This window comes from Hypanus sabinus, chromosome 10 (genome assembly GCF_030144855.1).
Source record: "Hypanus sabinus isolate sHypSab1 chromosome 10, sHypSab1.hap1, whole genome shotgun sequence".
In the NCBI taxonomy this organism is placed as follows: domain Eukaryota; kingdom Metazoa; phylum Chordata; class Chondrichthyes; order Myliobatiformes; family Dasyatidae; genus Hypanus; species Hypanus sabinus.
The window spans coordinates 149,019,166-149,039,751 of record NC_082715.1 but is presented as its reverse complement, the minus strand read 5'-3'; the positions used below and the strand labels follow the sequence as shown (position 1 = coordinate 149,039,751).

Below are 20,586 nucleotides of genomic sequence, written 5' to 3'. Positions count from 1 at the left end.
GGCAGCCTTTACCTTACTGAGGATTTCCAGGTTGGTGATACAGTCATGTGGACTGATACCTCAGGCAGCACATGTGGAGGTGCTCCAGCAGTTTGAGTTGCCTTTTGTATACGGTCCATGTATCCCAACCACACAGGTGACTAGTGAGGACAACAGCATTGTGCAAGTTGATCTTCGTCACATCTGGCTTAGCACACATGCTCACAGGCAGCCCAAGCCCTGACTAGTCTTGCAAATCCTGGCGTGGCTTCCTTTATCCAAGGAATCAGCCCCGGAGATGAAGCTGGTATTTAAATTCCTTTACTCAGTGTTGTGCCTTTGACGGTGATGGGTGGTGGCACAGCAGGCTGAAATAAGGCCTCTGTTTTCTCCAGACTGATAGTGTGGCCAAACAGACACCGTGAATCTGTCAATAGCCGGCTGCAGATCACACTCTGTTGGAATGTAGTCAACTGCATCGAGTGCTTCGAGGGTGACACCATTAACCGTCTTAGATTTGGATTTTAGCTGATGCAGATCGAACAATGATCCACCAAGTCTGTTCTACAAGGACATCCCATGTTCAAGTCCCCTGACTGTTTGTTTGAGTATGCATGTGAAAACGAGGTTAAGGAGCACAGGGGCCAGCTCTCACCCTTGCTTCACACCATTTGGGATACTGATTGTCTCTGAGGCTTCCCTATTTGAGAGGACAATATCATTGTGGAACAGGCAAGTAGGAATGCAAACTTGCATGGACATCCCAACATTAACAAGTTCATCCAGAGTGCTTCTCTGTTATCTGTTTCAAAAGCTTTGATTAAATCTACGAAGATCCAGGTTCTGCTTGATATACTTTTCCTAGAGCTGGTGGACAGTGGATATCATATCAATGGTGCTTTTTCCAGGGCAGAACTTGCACTGTGTATCGAGCATGTTCTTCTCTGATTAGGCGGCTGAGAATGATGTGGGCTTGCATTTTCCCAGCGATCAACAGCAGTGAGATGCCGCAGTAGCTACTGCAGTCAGCTTTGCTGCCATTGCTCTTAGAAAGAGGTACGAGCAAGGCGACTCTGAATTCATTGGGCATGTCTTCATCTTCCCAGATGCTCGTCAGAATGTTCCGGAAGGTCCTTAGTGCAACTGGACCCATTGACTTGAATATCTCAGTGGGAATTCTGTCCTTTCCAGAGGTTTTTCCAGAATTTAAGGGAGTAATGGCTGCTTGACCTTAACCATTGTAGGAAGGGGGCTGAGGTTGTTGACAGTGGGTTTTGGGGGGAAATTATCTTTTCTGCCCACTTCCTTGAACTGCAGTGATAGTAGACTGCAGCCAATGATCTTTTCTGCTGACCTGACAGTTCACTCTAGTTTTCATGCGTTATGACAGGAAGCTACACCAAACCAGGCAGTAATGGCTGACGTGAGGATGCTCTCTATGATGATGGTGTTGAATTACACCAATATGTTCTGGGGAAGATTGAACTTTACCAAGCATTAATGAGGTAACCTCCCCCTGGACCACACAACAGTGGTGGTCAGTCACTCACCTTGTGTGGTAATGGTGGCAAACATCAGTGCTCCTGCTGCTGTTGCCCTGACCTTGCCATTTTGGTCACTGAGCAGCTCCACCAGGATTGGAATCACCTCCTCCTCACACACTTTGTTCTTCCCCTCTAATGGTGCACTGAGTGGAAAGAGAAAGAATAATTGTTCCGTCTGTTCAGCAAAATCAGCCTGTTACTCCGCTGTGCACCAAAATCTTGCAGAGAGGTGAGGTGAAACAAGCTAACCAAATAGAACATAGAGCATTACAACTCAGTCCAGGCCCGTCAGCCCATGATGTTGCACCGACCCTTTAACCTGCTCTAAGCTCAATCTAATGCTTTCCTCCCACACAGTCCTCAATTTTCCACTATCCATCTGCCTATCTAAGAGTTTCTTAAATGCCCTTAATGTATCAGCCTCCACCTCCACCTCCACCTCTGGCTGTGCATTCCACTCTCTGTGTAAAAACTTACCTCCGACACTCCCCCATACTTTTCACCAGTCACCTTAAAGTATCAGTCATTTCCACCTGGGAAAATGTCTCTAGCTGTCCACTTGAACCATGCAGCTTATCATGTTATTTACACCTCTAACAAGTCAGCTCTTATCTTCCTTCACCCCGGAGAGAAAATCTGTAGCTTACTCAGCCTATCTTTATAAGCCATGCTCTCTAATCCAGGCAGCATCCTGGTAAAAACTCTTCTGCACCGTCTCTAAAGCTTCTACATCCTTCTTATAATGAGGTGGACAAAGAGCAGAGTGTGATCTAACTAGGGTTTTATAGAGCTTCATCATTAACTTGCAGCTCTTGAACTCAATCCCTGACTAATGAAGGCCAATGGACCATGTGCCTGTTTAACAACCCTAGCAACTTGCACAGGAACTTTAAGGACGTGGATCCCAAGATCCCTCTGTTCCTCTACACTGCTAAGAACTGTGCTGCAGGTATTAACCTTGTACTCTGCCTTCAAATTTGTCATTCCAAAGTGAATCACTTCACACTTTTCAGGGTTGAAACCATCTACAACTTCTCAGCCCAGCTCTGCGTCCTGTCAATGCGCCGTTGTAACCAATGTATCCAGAATTCAATTCTCCCTAAAAACAAGGATAGTGATCAGAGTGCATTGTGTGCAGTCTCGTTACCCACATCGACAGGGGAAATGATGCCACAAGCCCCAACTCTGTTCAGTGGCAGGTCAGGGAGCATTGTGGCCGACGGGAGGCCCTGCAAGATCAACTGGTGCTTCCAAGCTGACCATGGCAGAAAGCAGGTGGCAAGGCCTTTGCATATTGTCTTGCAACACACCAAGTTGCTGGGGGTACTCAGTAGACTAGGTAAAGGCTACGGAGGGAAATGGGCCAAAGTCAATGTCAAAGTCAAAGAAAAATTGATATTCAGCATGTCACCATGTTCTACCCACAGGTTTATTTTCTTACAGGCATTTAAAGGAAAATAAAGAAATACAATAAAATTTTGAAACACTGTACATAAACATTGACAATCAATGTGCAAAAATTGTGTACAGTTTTGGTCAATTGTGTACAGTTCTGGTCACCAAATTATAGGAAAGATATCAACAAAATAGAGAGAGTACAGAGAAGATTTACTACAATGTTACCTGGGTTTCAGCACCTAAGTTACAGGGAAAGGCTGAACAAGTTAGGTCTTTATTCTAAACAAGAGGACATGAGTTGAGAGTTAGGGGGCAAAAGTTTAAGGGTAACACAAGGGGGAATTTCTTTACTCAGGGAGTGGTAACTGTGTGGAACGAGCTTCCAGTAGAGGTGGTAGAGGCAGGTCAGTATCGTCATTTAAAGTAAAATTGGATAGGTGTATGGACAGGGAAGGAATGGAGGGTAATGGGCTGAGTGCGGGTCAGTGGGACTAGGTGAGAGTAAGCGTTTGGCACGGACTAAAAGGATTGAGATGGCCTGTTTTTGTGCTGTAATTGTTATATGGTTATAAAAGAAGACAAATTATACAGTGGCAGTGTGGAGGTTCAGAGGGATCTTGGGGTCCAAGTCCATAGGACACACAAAACTGCTGTGCAGGTTGACTCTGTGGTTAAGAAGGCATACGGTGTATTGGCCTTCATGAATCGTGGGGTTGAGTTCAAGACCCGGGAGGTAATATAGGACCCTGGTCGGACCCCACTTGGAGTACTGTGCTCAGTTCTGGTCACCTCACTACAGGAAGGATGCGGAATCTATAGAAAGAGTGCAGAGGAGATTTACAAGGATGTTGTCTGGATTGGGGAGCATGCCTTATGAGAATAGGTTGAGCAAACTCAGCCTTTTCTCCTTGGAGCGACGGAGGATGAGAGGTGACATGATAGAGATGTACAAGATGATGAGAGGCATTGATCATGTGGATAGTCAGAGGCTTTTTTCCAGGGCTGAAATGGCTAGCATGAGAGGGCACAGTTTTAAGGTACAGAGGAGACGTCAGGGGTAAGTTTTTTATGCAGAGAGTGGTGAGTGTGTGGAATGGGCTGCCAGTGACAGTGATGGAGGCGGATATGATAGGGTCATTTAAGAGACTCCTGGATAGGTACATGGAGCTTAGAAAAATAGAGGGCTATGGGTAACCCTAGGTAATTTCTCAAGTAAGGACATACTCGGCACAGCATTGTGGGCTGTAGGGCCTGTATTGCGCCATGGGCTTTCTATGTTTCTATGTTTTTCTACGATAATTAGTGAATAAAGAAGTATAAACAAATTAATGATAGATAGATAGATAAATAAATAATGCTAAAACATCACTTGCAGAGTAAGTCAGTAGGTTGTGCAATCAGATCAGAGGCAAGTGAACTATCAGGAGCCTGATGCTTGGAGGGTAATAGCTGTTCCTGTACCTGGAAGTGTGGGACCTAAAGCTTCTGTATGTCCTGTCCAATGGTAGTAATGAGAAGAGAACATGTCCTGGATAGTAGAAGTCCTTGATAATGGATGCTGCTTTCTTGAGGCAGTGCTGCTGGGCAGGGTTCTGCCTGTGATGGACTGGGCCGCATCTACCACTGGGCATTGGTATTTCCAAACCAGGCCATGATGCAACTTTTCCGTGTGCATCTATAGAAATTTGTCCAACAATTTGTGAGATGCCAAATGTATGTAAACTTCTAAGGATGTAGAGGCAGTGTTGTACCTTCTTAGTGACGGCACTTTCATACAGCTCCCAGAACAGATCCTTTGATCGTGCCAAAAGAACTTAAAGCTACTGACCCTGTCTACCTCTGATCCCCTAATCAGAGCTAGTTCATGAACCTCCAGTGTATTCCTCTTGTTATTGATAATCAGCTCGTTAGTTTTGCTGACATTAAGTGAGAGGTCATTGTCGTGGCACCATTCAGACAGATTTTCAGGCAGTCGACATTTTGATGCTGCCTGACCTGCTGCGTTCCTCCAGCACCCTGGTGTGTTGCTCCTGGTTTCCAGTGGCGGCAGTCTCCTGTGTTTCTGATTTTGATCTAGATCTCCTGGTGGAGGAGGTGAGACGGGGGTGTCCACACATCAGGAAGTGGTGAGAAGCTGTGTGGTTGTCAGTACCAGAAGCGTTCCCTGGGAACTGGGACGTAGAGTGGGGTAAAGGTTTAATGAATGACCTTGAAATGTTTTTGAATGTGCCTTTGTTTATCATGTTTTACCAACTTCACCACTTACCCAATCTACTCATCTTCACACTTGGTTCACAATATCACTCAGCTACCAACAGTCTGTCTGTCAGCCAGCAAACAGTACTGTGCCTCAAGGGAGGCAAAAACAATTAGAAATGTATTCTTTGTAGCTTAGAAAGAGAAAAATCAGCTTTATTTGTCACACTTACTTTAAATTATACAGTGAAATCTGTTGTTTACATCAATCAAATCGTGAGGATGTGCTTGGGGCAGTGCACAAGTTTTGCCACATTTCCTCCACCAACTTACTAACCCTAACTCTATGGCAGTATAGACGTTGAAATGTTCCCACTTGCAGGACAATCTCGAATGGGGGCAATCATTTAGAACTGAGCTGTGTAATTACAGAGGGAGGTGGATGGTAAGAATTCTCTAAGGGCTGAGGATGTCCGATCATTTGGGGTTTTAAAGTGGAACTACACAGATATGTAGAATACAGAATATCTGTGAATTTAGGTTGATGGGAACTGGCGCAGAGGAGTTGGAGCCAATGTAGATCAGCCACAATCAGACTGACAGGGGCTGAGTAGCTTTCTCCTACGTTCTTGTGTTGTCCTCATGCTTTCACCTTTCGCCGCTAAGCACTGCCACACACACTCGCTTCTGTTCTGTCACCATGGCTGTAGTGTCCAACAAGGCTAAGAAACCTTGCTGACACACTCAGCAGGGAAGGACTGGAGGTGGGCAGGAGGCCCATCCAGTTGGGAAGGGGCTTTGCTGAGAACATGGTCACAGGCAATGTGGAAGAGATCGATGGGTGTATCTGCACACTTAATTCCCCATCTATCATCTCACTTCCCTCTCATACTTGTGAGGGAGAAGATGATGTAATACAAGACGCAAGCGCTACATCAGAATGAGAACAGCTTTATTATCAGTGATGTATGTTGTGAAATACAGAAACTGTTCCTAAAACATTGCGTGCATGTCTTCAGCCTCCAGTACCTCCTCCCTGATGGTAGTAACGGGAAAAGGGGTCTTCAGGCTCCAGTACCTCTGTAATGGACCGGTCCGGAGCCTGCATTCCGGATATCTCTCTCTCTCTCTCTCTCTCTCTCTCTCTCTCTCTCTCTCTCTCTCTCTCTCTCTCTCTCTCTCTCCCTCCCCCTCTCTCTCCCTCTCTCTCTCCCTCCCTCTCTCTCTCTCCCTCTCTCTCTCTCTCTCTCTCTCTCTCCCTCCCTCTCTCCCTCCTTCCCTCCCTCCCTCCCTCCCTCCCTCCCTGTTTTGTCCTGTTCGCTGGCTGTCTTGTATGAGCTGGTTTGCCATGTTCCCAGGTGTTTCCTCTGATCAGCTCTGTTTGTTCTGGTTGTCCGGGCTTGGAGGGCCCACGGCTTCATCCTCAAGTTCGGTGAGTAAACCTTGCAGTTACCCCGGACCAAGTTCCCTTCCGATCCCTTGCCTCCGATGGGTAGCAGGCCGGACTGCCGTTGCCCGGTGGGGAGACTGTCCCCTTCCTACCCCTCACCTCTGATGGGTTGTGCCTGCTACCTGCCCAGGTGTCCTGCGTCTTGCCTGGGCCGTGTTCCTGCCTGGGAGGCAGCCCTGCCCAGGAGTTATGCGGCCCATCCTGTGGTCTCTGCCCCTTCCTGCCCCTTGCTCCCTAAGGGTTGTGCCCGCACCTGCCCAGGAGTTCCGCATCTTGCCTGGGCCTCTGTGTTCCTGCCTGGGAGGCAGCCCTGCCCAGGAGTTATGCGGCCCATCCTGTGGTCTCTGCCCCTTCCTGCCCCTTGCTCCCTAAGGGTTGTGACCGCACCTGCCCAGGAGTTCCGCATCTTGCCTGGGCCTCTGTGTTCCTGCCTGGGAGGCAGCCCTGCCCAGGAGTATGCGGCCGCCCAGGGAGCTCTCTAGCCTAGCGACGGACTCCGGGATCCAGCCTAGCCATGAACTCTCTCTGAACCCCAGGATTACCTAGCATGCCCTGGTCTCCCCATCTGGTTCTATCCTTTAGTTATTCCTGTTCTGCCCCTAGTACTTCAGTGCCTGCATCCTGCACTTGGGTCCAGCTTTCTGTCCCCATGTGACAGCCTCCTCCCTGATGGGAGTAATGGGAAAAGGGGTCTTCAGGCTCCAGTACCTCCTCCCTGATGGTAGTAATGGGAAGGAGATGTTTTTTACATTCACTCTGGAACTATTTCAAATATTTACTCACTCACAGGTCTGAAACAGCCCATTCACTCCCACAAGCCCAGCCAGTGAAGGGGGAGGAAGAAGATAGGGAGGCTGAACAAACAATATCCTTCAGCTTCACATCCCCAGACACCCCTCAAATTCTGATGGCATGGATAATGTTTGGTCTACATGGGGTGAGACTCCAGCTGCAGGTCACAGCAGCCAGCTGAGGGTGAGTGAACGCACCCAGACCTGCCTTTCTGTGATCGGTGAGCTGAGCAAGCCCGTGATCATTATTGGCAAGGGCCCAGTACCAATGTGACACAGGTACCTGGTTATTGGTAAGTATTGTCACATCCAGTGAAAAAGCAGGCAGATCATTCCAACACAAAAAACTGAGGAACACAACAGGTCAAGCAGAATCTATGGGGAGGAATAAACAGTTGACTTTGTGAGCTGAGACCTTTCATCAAGACTTCAAAGGTCTTGGCTGAAAATGTTGACGTGGAGAGGATGTTTCCTAGAGTGAGGGATTATAGGAGCAGGGGGCCTCAGAGTAGAAGGTTGTCCCTTTAAAACAGAATGAGGAGGAATTTCTTTAGCCAGAGGGGGCTGAGTCTATGGAATTCATTGCCACAGACAGCTGTAGAGGCCAAGTCATTGGGTATACTTAAAGTGAAGGTTGATAGATTCTTGATTAGTAAGGGCATCAAAGGTTACGGGGAGAAGGCAGGAGAATGGGGACAAGAGGGATAATAAATCAGCCATGATGGAATGGCAGAGTGGACTCAATGGGCCAAATGGCCTAATTCTGTGTCTGATGATCTTATGGGCAAAGCAGTCTGCTTGACTGGTACCTCACCTGCCACCTGAAACATTCATCACATAAACCAGTATAAACCCATTATGAAACACACAGTGGGCCACTTGGTTGTTAACAATGTTTTGATGTACATTAATAAATAAATTAAACTGAATCTGAATCTGGGTGACACACTTCCATGGTGACATGGAAATAAATCACTATTTCGTCCTTGTCACTGCGTCTCAATCCTGGAACTCCCTGCCCAACAGCACCTTCTCCTAAAGGAGGGCAGCAGTTCTCTTTTCCATGGATGCTGCCTGGCCTGATGAGTTCCTGCAGCATTTTGTGTGTTCCTCTGATATCCTGACAGACAAAAGTACCTTTGGTTGCCCCTGAAAGGCCGCTGCATTCAAACGTGCTGCCATCTTACTGGAAGGTAAGTTGGGTGGGCAGCTAACGTTGATGCCCAGATCCCACAAACTAAACGTGCAGAAAGGTTCCTATCATGAGATTGAAAATCTGGTTGAATGAACGTTAAAATCTTGTGAGTAGAAACATTTCAACATCTAGTGGAAACCATAGAAAGGGTGCAGAGGAGATTTACAAGGATGTTGCCTAGATTGGGGAGCATGCCTGATGAGAATAGGTTGAGTGAACTCTGCCTTTTCTCCTTGGAGCGATGGAGGATGAGAAGTGACCTGATAGAGGTGTACAAGATAATGAGATGCATTGGTTGTGTGGACAGTCAGAGGCTTTTTCCCAGGGCTGAAATGGCTAGCACGAAAGGGCACAGTTTTAAGGTGCTTGGAATTAGGTACAGAGGAGATGTCAGGGGTAAGTTTTTTACACAGAGCGTGGTGAGTGCATGGAATGGGCTGCTGGCAGTGGTGGTGGAGGTGGAAGCGATAGGGTCTTTTAAGAGACTCCTGGATGGGTACATGGAGCTTAGAAAAATAAAGGGTTATGGTAAAGCCCAGGCAGTTCTAAGGTAGGGACATGTTTGGCACAGCCTTGTGGGCAGAAAGGACAGGATTGTGCTGTAGGTTTTATATGTTTCTATCTGCAACATCAAGTCCCCTCAGGGTCCAGTAAGATCATCCCTCATTCTTCTAAACTAAAGAAAAGCGATCTAATTCATTTTGCCTTCCCAAGGCATTGTGCTGTTTGCTGGCTGACAGACAGACTGTTGGTAGGTCCGTGAACTGAATGTGACGATGAGTGGATTGGGTAACATTTGATAAATGAAAACATTCACATCTGTAATGTATGGATCTATTTCTTTTAGAGCAATGACCCCTCCCTCCCTTTAGCACTACGTATGGATTGTTGTCCACGCATGCGTATTATTAGTCTGTGTCTACGCACATGTATGGTTTGGCAATGGATTCATTTAGGAAAATTGCCCAACTTGCTTATGAAGGCTGGGAGAGCTGAACTATATTGTAATGCAGACAATGTGGAGGAGATAAAGAAAGCCCCTGCACTTCTTAGCTTAATGGGTGCAAGAACGTAGTCTCTTATGGAACCTAGTAACCCCTGAAAAGCCAGCAAGCAAGACTTCGACAAAATTGTTACAATTTTACAAAATCACTTTAGCCCTAAACCACTAGTAAGAGCTGAGAGATTTACATTTTACAAAAGGAACCAGTCAAAAGTTGAAAGCGTTTCTGAATACATTGCAGAACTGTGCAATTTTCCCAGCACTGTGACTTCAGAGGTGGACTTTCTGAGCATTAAGGGACAGGCTTGTATGTGGCATGCATAGTCAACACACTCAAAAGACGCCTAACATTAGAACGGGCATTGATGACTGCAATATTGTTAGAGACTGCAGCAAAGGATCCAGATGAGCTACAGAAAAGGTGGTTAGAATGTAAAATGCACAAAATGTCTCTGAATGGTGCAAAAAGCCAAAAATGTTATTGATGTAGTAGATCCTCCCGTAATGAAAATGACTGTTGGTTCAAAGAAGAAAATGTCACAGACAAGGTCGCATAGAAAGAATGTACAAGGCAGACAGAAAGCACAACCAAATGAAAAGTCTCAGACACAAAATAAGCAAATGCATAAAGTTACTGAATGCAAAACAGAATCAGACAACATAGAGTCTGACAAAGGTGAACTGCATTGTGTAACTGAAGCAGATCACAGTATAATATTGATCACAATAGATGTGTCTGGAGTAAAACTGGAAATGGAGCTGGATACAGGCTCAGCTATGTCTATAATTCCAGAGGCTAACAACACCAGATTGTTTTCTAAGATACCATTAGAGAAGACCGCTGTGATGTTAAAGACCTACATTGGCAAAAAAGTGTCTCCCAAAAGCAAAGTGAATGTGATGTATGGAGGGCAAGCACAACAGATTGAGCTTTGTGTTGAAAAGTGGAGGAGCAGCACTGTTTGGATGTGAATGGTTGAGAAAGATCCAACTAGACTGGCACTCAATCAGAACTATCAGTGTGTCATCGATAGGCAATGGCAGCACTAACCAGAGACTGGCACAGTTGCGTAATGCTAATGAGAAAGGGATTGGTAAACTCAAAGGCATGAAGGTCAGAATTGAGCTGGATGAAGAAGCAACACCAAGATTTCACAAAGAGCATCCAGTGACTTATGCACTACACCCGAAAGTGGATGCTGAAATGCAGAGCTTGGAGGTAGTTGGAGCTCTTTCCAAGGTGAGTGGAGTGTTTGGATCACTACTGTCCTGGTAATCAAGAAAGGGAAGGTTGGAGCCATTCACATATGTACGTATTTCAAGGTGAGCATCAACCCAGTGCTGTGTACTGTGCAGTTTCCACTGCCATGAATAGAATTCATCTTTGCATCTTTGGCAGGTGGGTGGAGGATTTCAAAAATTGCTTTGTCACAAGCCTATTTGAAAATGGAATTGAGGAGTCAAGCAGGAAGTTCCTCGCAATCAACCCTCACAAGGGACTGTTCCAGTACAATCGTCTTGTCTTTGGCGTTGCATCAGCTTCAGCAATTCAGCAAAGAGCAATGCACCAAGTGCTCCAAGCTATCCCAGGAAAACAGTGTTACCTCGATGACATCACTGCGACTGGTGAGAATGATGCACCTGTACCCAAGCCTGAGTAAGTGTCACAACTCAGGTCACTACTACCACCGGTTTCTCCCAAACATTGGGACAGTGCTGCATCCATTGAATGCAGTGTTATAGACAGGAAGAAAAATATGAAAGATCGTTCAAGGAAACAAAGAGACTAATAACATTCGATGACCTATTATGACCCATTGCTGCCCAGGAAACTGGATTGTGATGAGTCCCCTTATGGCATTGGAGCCATTTTGTCACACATTATGAAAGATGAATCTGAATGTCCGATCATGTTTGCTTCAAGATCACTGATGAGTGCAAAATACAACTATTCACAGATTGACTCAGAGACCCTTAGTCTAGTATGAGGAATAAAGAAGTTCCACCACTACTTCTATGGACAAAAGTTTACACTAGTGACAGATCACCAGCCCTTTGTGTCCATTTTCACCCCCAGGAAGGGAATTCCAGTGATGACTGCTACCTGGTTACAATGTTGGGCACAATTCCTAGCAGCCCACTCTTATGACAGAGTTCAAAGGTACCAAACAACACAGCGATGCTGATGGCTTGTCACGTCTTCCGCTGTTGGCAAAAGAAGACAAGTGGACACCTGGTAAGATAGTTAAGAGATCTGGACCACTGATGTACACAGTGAATGTTGGAGATCAGACATGGAGTCATCATGTGGACCAGATACTGGATGCTCAGCCGATGAACACACCTGAATTGACTGCATCCAGCAAGATGAACACATTACAGTCACCAGACTTAATCATGATCAGTGATGATCATGTCACTGACAGCAACGTGACATGGGAAACCAGAACATTGTCTTAGACAAGACTCCTCCAAACCTGATGACACTCCACAGGTCCCAGAGGTGCTATCCTGAATGAATCAGGGCGCCACCCAAAAGTCCGAATCTTCAGAACAGTGAAGTTAGTTCTGGACTGTTAGTGTGAAAGCCTATTTACTTGGAATATGGGTTTATGAAAGGGAGCTTGAATGTTTTGTACATATACAGTTTATGCTGCATTAATCTAAAGGGGGAGGAAGTATAATGAATGGATCTATTAAAGCAAAGACCCCCCCACTTAGCACTACATTTGGATTGTTGTCTACACTTGTGTATTAATCTGTGTCTATACATGCATACCTGATCGGTTGTCAGCACATGCACTGTTGTCTACACATTCACATTGTTCCCTCTCTGTCACATCACAATGTGAATCCACCAGTCAAACCTGTCTCCCACATGTGTGCTTTTATTTAATATTTATGTAGTTGAGCACAGATACATCCACTCACCTCAAAAGCATTTCAAGGTCATTCATTAATCTTTTCCCCACTCTATGCCCCAGTTCCCAGGGAACGCTCCTGGCACTGAAATCCATACAGCTTCTCACTACTTCCTGATGTGTGGACACCCCCGTCTCACCTCCTCCACCAGGAGATCTAGATCAAAATCAGAAACACAGGAGACTGCCGCCACTGGAAACCAGGAGCAACACACCAGGGTGCTGGAGAAATGCAGCAGGTCAGGCAGCATCAAAATGTCGACTGCCTGAAAATCTGTCTGAATGGTGCCACGACAATGACCTCTCACTTAATGTCAGCAAAACCAACGAGCTGATTATCGACTACAGGATCAGAGGTAGAGAGGCTCAGTAACTTTAAATTCCTTTGTATGATCATGTCAGAGGATCTGTCCTGGGACCAGCTTGGAAGTGCCATCGCAAAGAAGGCACAACATCGCCTCTGCTTTCTTAGAGGTTTATGTAGATTCGGCAGGTCACCTGAAAATTCCCAGTTATGGAATCCTAGAGGCTAGCTGGAAGGTGAAGCCAACTGGGTGGGAAAGGTCAAGGGCTGCAGAAGAGGGAATCTGAACATGATGGCGGAGAAGGCATATTCCCAGGAAGGATACATGGCTGTGGTAATGGGTCTGGGTGAGTACAAGGTCGAAGAGTCAGAGGGGAGCAGTGAGAGAGGGTTTCACTGAACTCCCATCTAAGAGAAGATTTAAAATTCTTCAGCGTACGCATCTTTCAAAGACACTTTGCAGTGGAGCAACAAATCATAAACACAAGAAAATCTGCAGATGCTGGAAATCCAAAGCCACACACACAAAATGGTGGAAGAACTCAGTGGCCCAGGCAGCACCGATGGAAGTGAATAAATGGTCAATGTTTGATGTAGCTCTTGCTGAACCTGATAGTGTGGGACTTCAGGCTTCTGTACCTCCCACCCAATGGGAGCTGCGAGCAGTTGGCAAGGCGATCAGTTGGCGATCAGTTCCTACACATACTGCATTCAGATTCCACTTTCCCTAACATTCGACTAACATGTGATGTGAAGGTATCCCAGTAACAGTCATGATGGCTCCTTTATTTAAAGAGTTCACTGAGTATTTTTGTCACCATGACAATCCACACGTCAATTACCACAAGTGCTACAGCTGACAAGACAACTGTTAATTCCAAAATGCAAACCATGTTGTACCAGTGGTGGACAAAGGCCATAGTAAGTTTAGTCAAGAAGAAAAGAAAATTTTATGAAAGGTTCAGAGAGCTAGGTAATAGTAGAGATCTAGAAGATTATAAGGAAGGAGCTTAAGAAGGAAATTAGGAGAGCCAGAAGGGGCCGTGAGAAGGCCTTGGTGGGCAGGATGAAGGAAAACCCCAAGGTATTCTACAAGTATGTGAAGAGCAAGAGGATAAGACATGAAAGAACAGGACCAATCAAGTGTGACAGTGGGAAAGTGTGTATGGAACCGGAGGAAATAGCAGAGGTACTTCAGTATTCACTCTGGAAAAGGATCTTGGTGATTGTAGTGATGATTTGCAGCAGACTGAAAAGTTTGAGCATGTAGATATTAAGAAAGAGGATGTGCTGGAGCTTTTGGAAAGCAAATAGTTGGATAAGTCACCGGGACCGGATGAGATGTACCCCAGGCTACTGTGGGAGGCAAGGGTGGAGATTGCTGAGCCTATGGTGATGATCTTTGTATCATCAATGGGAACAGGAGAGGTTCCAGAGGATTGGAAGGTTGTGGATGTTGTTCCCTTATTGAAGAAAGGGAGTAGAGATAGCCCAGGAAATTATAGACCAGTGAGTCTTACTTCAGTGGTTGGTAAGTTGATGGAGAAGATCCTGAGAGGCAGGATTTATGAACATTTGGAGATGTATAATATGATTAGGAATAGTTTGCATGGCTTTGTCAAGGGCAGGTCGTGCCTTACGAGCCTGATTGAATTTTTTGAGGATGTGACTAAACACATTGATGAAGGAAGAGCAGTAGATATAGGGTATATGGATTTCAGCAAGGCATTTGATAAGGTACCCCATGTGAGACTTATTGAGAAAGTAAGGAGGCATGGGATCCAAGGGGATACTTTGTGGATCCAGAACTGACTTGCCCACAGAAGGCAAAGAGCAGTTGCAGATGGGTCATATTCTGCATGGAGGTCGGTGACCAGTGGTGTGCCTCAGGGATCTGTTCTGGGACCCTTAGTCTTTGTGATTTTTATAAATGACCTGGATGAAGAAGTAGTGGGTTGGGTTAGTACATTTGCTGATGACACAAAGGTTGGGGGTGTTGTGGATAGTGTGGAGGACTGTCAGAGGTTACAGTGGGACATTGATAGCAAAACTGGGCTGAGAATTGGCAGATGGAGTTCAAACCAGGTAAGTGGTTCATTTTGGTAGGTCAAATATGATGGCAGAATATAGTATTAATGGTAAGCCTCTTGGCAGTGTGGAAGATCAGAGGCTTACCATTAATACTATATTCTGCCATCATATTTGATCTACCAAAATGAACCACTATCTGGTTGACTCTGTGGTTAAGAAGGCATATGGTGTATTGGCCTTCATCAATCATGGAATTAAATTTAGGAGCTGAGAGGTAATGTTGCAGCTATATCGGACCCTGGTCAGACCCCACTTGGAGTACTGTGCTCAGTTCTGGTCGCCTCACTACAGGAAGGATGTGGAAACCATAGAAAGGGTGCAGAGGAGATTTACAAGGATGTTACCTGGATTGGGGAGCATGCCTTATGAAAACAGGTTGAGTGAACTCGGCCTTTTCTACTTGGAGCGATAGAGGATGAGAGGTAACCTGATAGAGGTGTATAAGATGATGAGAGACATTGATCGTGTGGATAGTCAGAGGCTTTTTCCCAGGGCTGAAATGGTTGCCACAAGTGGACACAGGTTTCAGGTGCTGGGGAGTAGGTACAGAGGAGATGTCAGGGGTAAGTTTTTTATACAGAGAGTAGTGAGTGCGTGGAATGGGCTGCCGGAAATGGTGATGGAAGTGGAAACGATAGGGTATTTTAAGAGGCTCCTGGATGACTACATGGAGCTCAGAAAAATAGAGGGTTATGGGTAAAGCCTAGGTAGTTCTAAGGTAGGGACATGTTCAGCACAACCTTGTGGGTTAAAGGGCTTGTATTGTGCTGTAGGTTTTCTATGTTTCTGTTTACAAAGTTATACTCGCCTAGGTGATGCGATAATGCAAACATACAGCATTCAATTACAGTACTACTGCTTGGGGAAGTCTGCTACCATTAGAAGAGCTGTATGATGCAGCAATCAGAATGTACCACTATTGCTTATGACATTATTCATCATGTACCATGGTAAAGTTACACTGGCAAAGGTAAAAACGATGGCTGAACGAAATCATTTAATATTTCTACCATTTCAGTATTTCCCAAAACAGCTTCTCCTGGTTCGGCCTTTAAGGGACCCACATTAACCGACGATGAAGGGTCCTGAGAATGGTCTCGGGCCAAAGCATCAACTAATCATTCTTTTCTATAGATGCTGCCTGACCTACTGAGTTCCTCTAGCACTTTTTATGTGTGTTACTATGGATTTCCAGCATCTACAGAATTTCTCTACATTAACTAATGTACTTGTTTTCCTTCTTTCCTGTGGAAGATGAAGTTGCTCTCTTTTGAAGAGAGAATTTGTGAGGAGACCTGACAGAGATTTTTAAAGTCATGAAAGCATGCAGTGGAGATAACAGTTGCCCAAGAACGAGAGGATGTGATTGGCCAAAGGAATGTAAGGGAAATGAGGAGAAATTGTTTTTACTCAGAATGGGATTAGGGTTTGGAATTCTTCTCTGGAACAGGAGAGGAGGCAGATTCAACAGAAGTGTTCAACTGGAGCTGGATGTATCTGTGCAAAATGGATTTGCAGGGCTATGGTGAGAGGGTAGAGGGATTATTGAATTGCTCTTGAATAAGAGTAGTGCCAACCCAATGGGCTAAGTGGCCTCCCTAAATACAGCTTTCTGTGAAGCTCTGCTCTCTCCACTAGAAAGTGCACTTTAAATAGAACAAAAAGAATCTGTTCTAACGCACTGTTCTAATTGTTCTAATTGTTCTAATGCACTATGCATCAAAATTATAAAAACGCCTAGTCATATTTAATTTAATATAAAGCACATTAAGCTGCAGGGTTCTATTTTCTCCGGTCACATGCATTCAGATAAAATTAATGTCTGCACCATTTTAATGCCTTGAAGACCACTTTTAAATACATTAAGAACACATCAAAATATATCTGACGAATTCTGTACTTAACATCAGTATGTCTTGTTGACTATATTTGATGCCTAGTTGATCTTCCTGTTGCACAGGTACTGACTCATGCTGGGTAGAAAGTCAAAGAAAAATGGAAGACAGCCTGGACATCCGCTGCTGTCATGACAAATGTGTTGTAGGACCCAATATTTCTCCCTTCCTTCGCAGTTCTGAAGAAGGTCTTGGCCCAAAACGTCAACTGCTTATTCATTTCCACAGATGCTGACCTGCTGAGCTCCCCCAGCATCTTGGGTGTGTCACCTTAAAATTATGCCCCTTTGTATCAGCCATTTCCACCCTGGAAAAGAGTCTCTGGGTATCCATGTCTCTGATCAACTTGTACACCTCTATCAAGTCACCTCTCCTCCTCCTTCCCTCAAGAGAGAAAAGCCGTACCTAGCTCACTCAACCTATCCTCATAACACAAGCTCTCTAATCTAGGCAGCTTCCTTGTCAAGCTCCTCTGCACCATCTCTAAAGTTTTTCCATTCTTCCTGTAAAGAAGTGACCAGAACTGAACACAATATTCCTAGTGTTGTTTAACCAGGGTTTTGTAGAGCTGCAGCTCCTGAACTCAACCCTCCAACTAATGAAGGAAAACACACGCTACCCCTTCTTAACAACCCTATCAACTTGTGTGGCAACTTTGAGGGATCTGTGGACATGGACCCCAAGATCCATCTGTTTCTCCACACTGCTGAGAATCCTGCCATTAACCCTGGACTCTGCCTTCAAAAATGCCTTTGCAACCTTCCAAAGTGAATCACTTCACACTTTTTCATGTTGAACTCCATCTGCCACTTCTCAGGTCAGCTCTGCATCTTTTCAATATCCTTTTGTCACTACAACAACCTTCTACACTACCCCCAACTCCACAAACTGTCATGTCATCTGTAAATGTGCTAGCCCAGCCTTGCACTTCCTCTGAACAATAGTTCAGTGCAGAGCTGGATTCAGCAGGTGTGCAGTGCCTTCCCTCCCCCACTGTCCATTGGAACCTCCTCAAAGGAGTTCCACCAGTCACTTTGCAAGAACTAAGGCATGTGTCTTCACCGGATATTTCACCATAGGAACCCTGCTGCAAATCTACTGCAGCCCACCAATGTCAGCACTCTTAGACAAGCTACACTTAGCCCAAAAGTTCATTGTTGAAAATGCGCAGGACTCTATTTTCCCAGATGAAAAGTTAATGGGAGTCTTTATTGAAAACAATTACTTCTGAAGTTTACCGAGACAGAGAGAATGAGGGATCATAAAAGGAAACACAAGGATTAAAGTTCAAACATCACTGACTTCAGTGAAGAGGCCACAGTGATGGAGCCAAGCTGCAGTGTGATAAAGAAACACAAAATAGTGGAGGAACTCAGCAAATCAGGCAGCATCTGTGGAGAGGAATAAAGAGTCTGTTTTGGGGCCAAGACCCTTCATCAGGACTGGAAAGAAAGGGTGAAGAAACCAGAAATAGGTGGGGGGGAGGGGGAAAGGGGAAAGAGTTCAATCTGGCAAGTGATAGGTGAAGCCAAGTGAGGGGCGAGTGGGACATATGGGAATGGGAATTGGAATTAAAATGGGTAGTCATTGGGGAAGCCTAACTTTTGTGGCAATCAGAGTGAGCTGCTTGACAAAGTGGTCCCTCAGTCTATATCAGCTCTCAACAATGCAGTGGAAGAAGCCACACCAGGAGAACCGGATACAGTAGATGACCCCGACAGACATACAGCTAATGTGTTGCCTCCACTTAGAAGGACTGTTTGTGGCCCTGAATGGAGATGAGAGAGGAAAACTGGGGGAAAGAGTCCCTTTCTGTAGACTCCATCTACACTTTACGCTGCCTTAGAAAAGCAGCCAGCATAATCAAAGACCCCTCCTACTCCCAACATTCTCTCTTCTCCCTGCTTCCATCAGGCAGAAGGTACAAAAGCTTAAGAATATGTCCCACCAGGCTCACAACCGCTTCTATCTCAGTGTTATAGGATTTTTGAATGGACCTCTCATCTGATAAAGATGCACTCTTGATCTGTCAATCTACCTTGTCGTGGCCCTTACTCCTTAACTGTTTACCTGCACTGGACTCTTTCTGTGACTGGAACAATAGATTCTGCATTCTGCTATTGCTTTCCCTGATGGACTAGCTATGGTCTGTCTGGAAAACTTTTCACTGCCGTCATTACATGCAACAATATTAAAACAATGACCTGATAATTCAGAGGAAAAGCCCAGACACTATGGGCCGAATGATTTCCTTCTCTACTTGAATGGTTCTAACCTTATTTGCCTGCTTGGAAGAACTTGCTGGATACCTCAGCCTCACGCATACCCCACCTGAACAATTTTACTTTCTTCTAATGTCAGTGGAGAATAATGTCAGGCAGAGTGAATAGTGGGCAACCAGTCCAAGCCACTTATTGCCGGCCACATTAGAACTACAGCTGATGCACGTGGGGAAAACCCTCGGCTGGCATTCAGCTTGAAGCTCACCTGATATCCATCAGCGCCTGTGCAGCCAGACTCCTAATGGTGTCAGAAACATGTGCGAGCTTAGACTTCAGCACGGTAACACCTCCAGCGTCCAGGGCTTGTTTGGTGTCTATGCGAAGACAAAAGTGCAGGGTCTGCAGTATCAGCTCCTGAATCTCATCGAGCTCCGTGTGCAGTTTCATTATCAGCAAGGGAACCAAGTTGGCATCAATGATAGTGGCTGCACCTGTGGGAGAGAGGTTAACAGGCATTGTAATCACCACTAAACGGCTCACTTGCAATGGGTCTGTGAGAAAGAACTGAGGTTCAGGGGGAAGGGGTATGACAATAGACAATAGGTGCAGAAGTAGACCATTCGGCCCCTCGAGTCTGCATCGCCATTCTGAGATCATGGCTGATCATTCACTATCAATAACCAGTCCCTGCCTTGTCCCCATATCCCTTGATTCCCCTATACATCAGATATCTATCCAGCTCCTTCTTGAAAGCATCCAGAGAATTGGCCTCCACCATCTTCCGAGGCAGTGCATTCCACACCTCCACAACTCTCTGGGAGAAGAAGCTCTTCCTCAACTCTGTTTTAAATAACTGACCTCTTATTCTCAATCCATGCCCTCTGGTACTGGACTCTCCCAACATCTGGAACATATTTCCTGCCTCAATCCTATCAAATCCTTTAATTATCTTAAACGTTTCAATCAGATCGTGTTAAACATGTTAAACGTGTTAATGTTTGCAGTCTTGCTCATAGATCAGCTGCTAAATTTACATGGGAATGGTCTTTCTGTGGGTGGGATTCCTTCCCTTAAGTATCTCAGTGCACTGGTGGTTGGAGGATCACAGGAGGTCTTACTGAAGTACTAAACAGACTGCTGGAGCAACCCAGAATCAGAATCAGATCAGGTTTACCATCTCTGATGTATGTCATGAAATGTGTTGTTTTGTGGCAGCAGACCAGTGCAATACATAAAATATTCTATAACTGTCAAGGCAGAAATGTGGTCACTAAGATTGTGAAGAAAACACATGGCATGGTTGCTTTTATTGACCAGGACAGAGAATACAAAACTTGGTACATTATGTCACAACTTTACAAAATACTGGTTAGCGTTCACTTGGAGTACTGTATGCAGTTCTGGTCACAAAGCATGTAGTTGTGCTGCAAAGAGTAGAGAAGAGGCTCACCAGGATGTTGCCTGGGTTAGAAGACCAAGGGCACAACCGGAGAGATAGGCTGGGATTGATTTCCCTGAAGGAGGCTGAGGGAGACCTGATGGATGTACATAAGAGTCAGAACCATTTTACCCTTGTAGGGGTATCAAAGACATAACT

General features: G+C 45.4%; 1 protein-coding gene across 1 annotated transcript in view; it reads right to left on the bottom strand.

Moving 5' to 3' along the window:
* rsph14 (radial spoke head 14 homolog) overlaps positions 1 to 20,586 on the bottom strand; it is a 728,187-nt gene that overhangs the window by 37,304 nt on the left and 670,297 nt on the right. Inside the window, exons 4-5 of the mRNA XM_059983229.1 lie at positions 19,255 to 19,480; positions 1,530 to 1,666 (exon numbers count right to left, since the gene is read on the bottom strand). Coding sequence (XP_059839212.1) covers positions 1,530 to 1,666; positions 19,255 to 19,480 — 363 coding nt within the window. The remainder of the gene's footprint in view (positions 1 to 1,529; positions 1,667 to 19,254; positions 19,481 to 20,586) is intronic.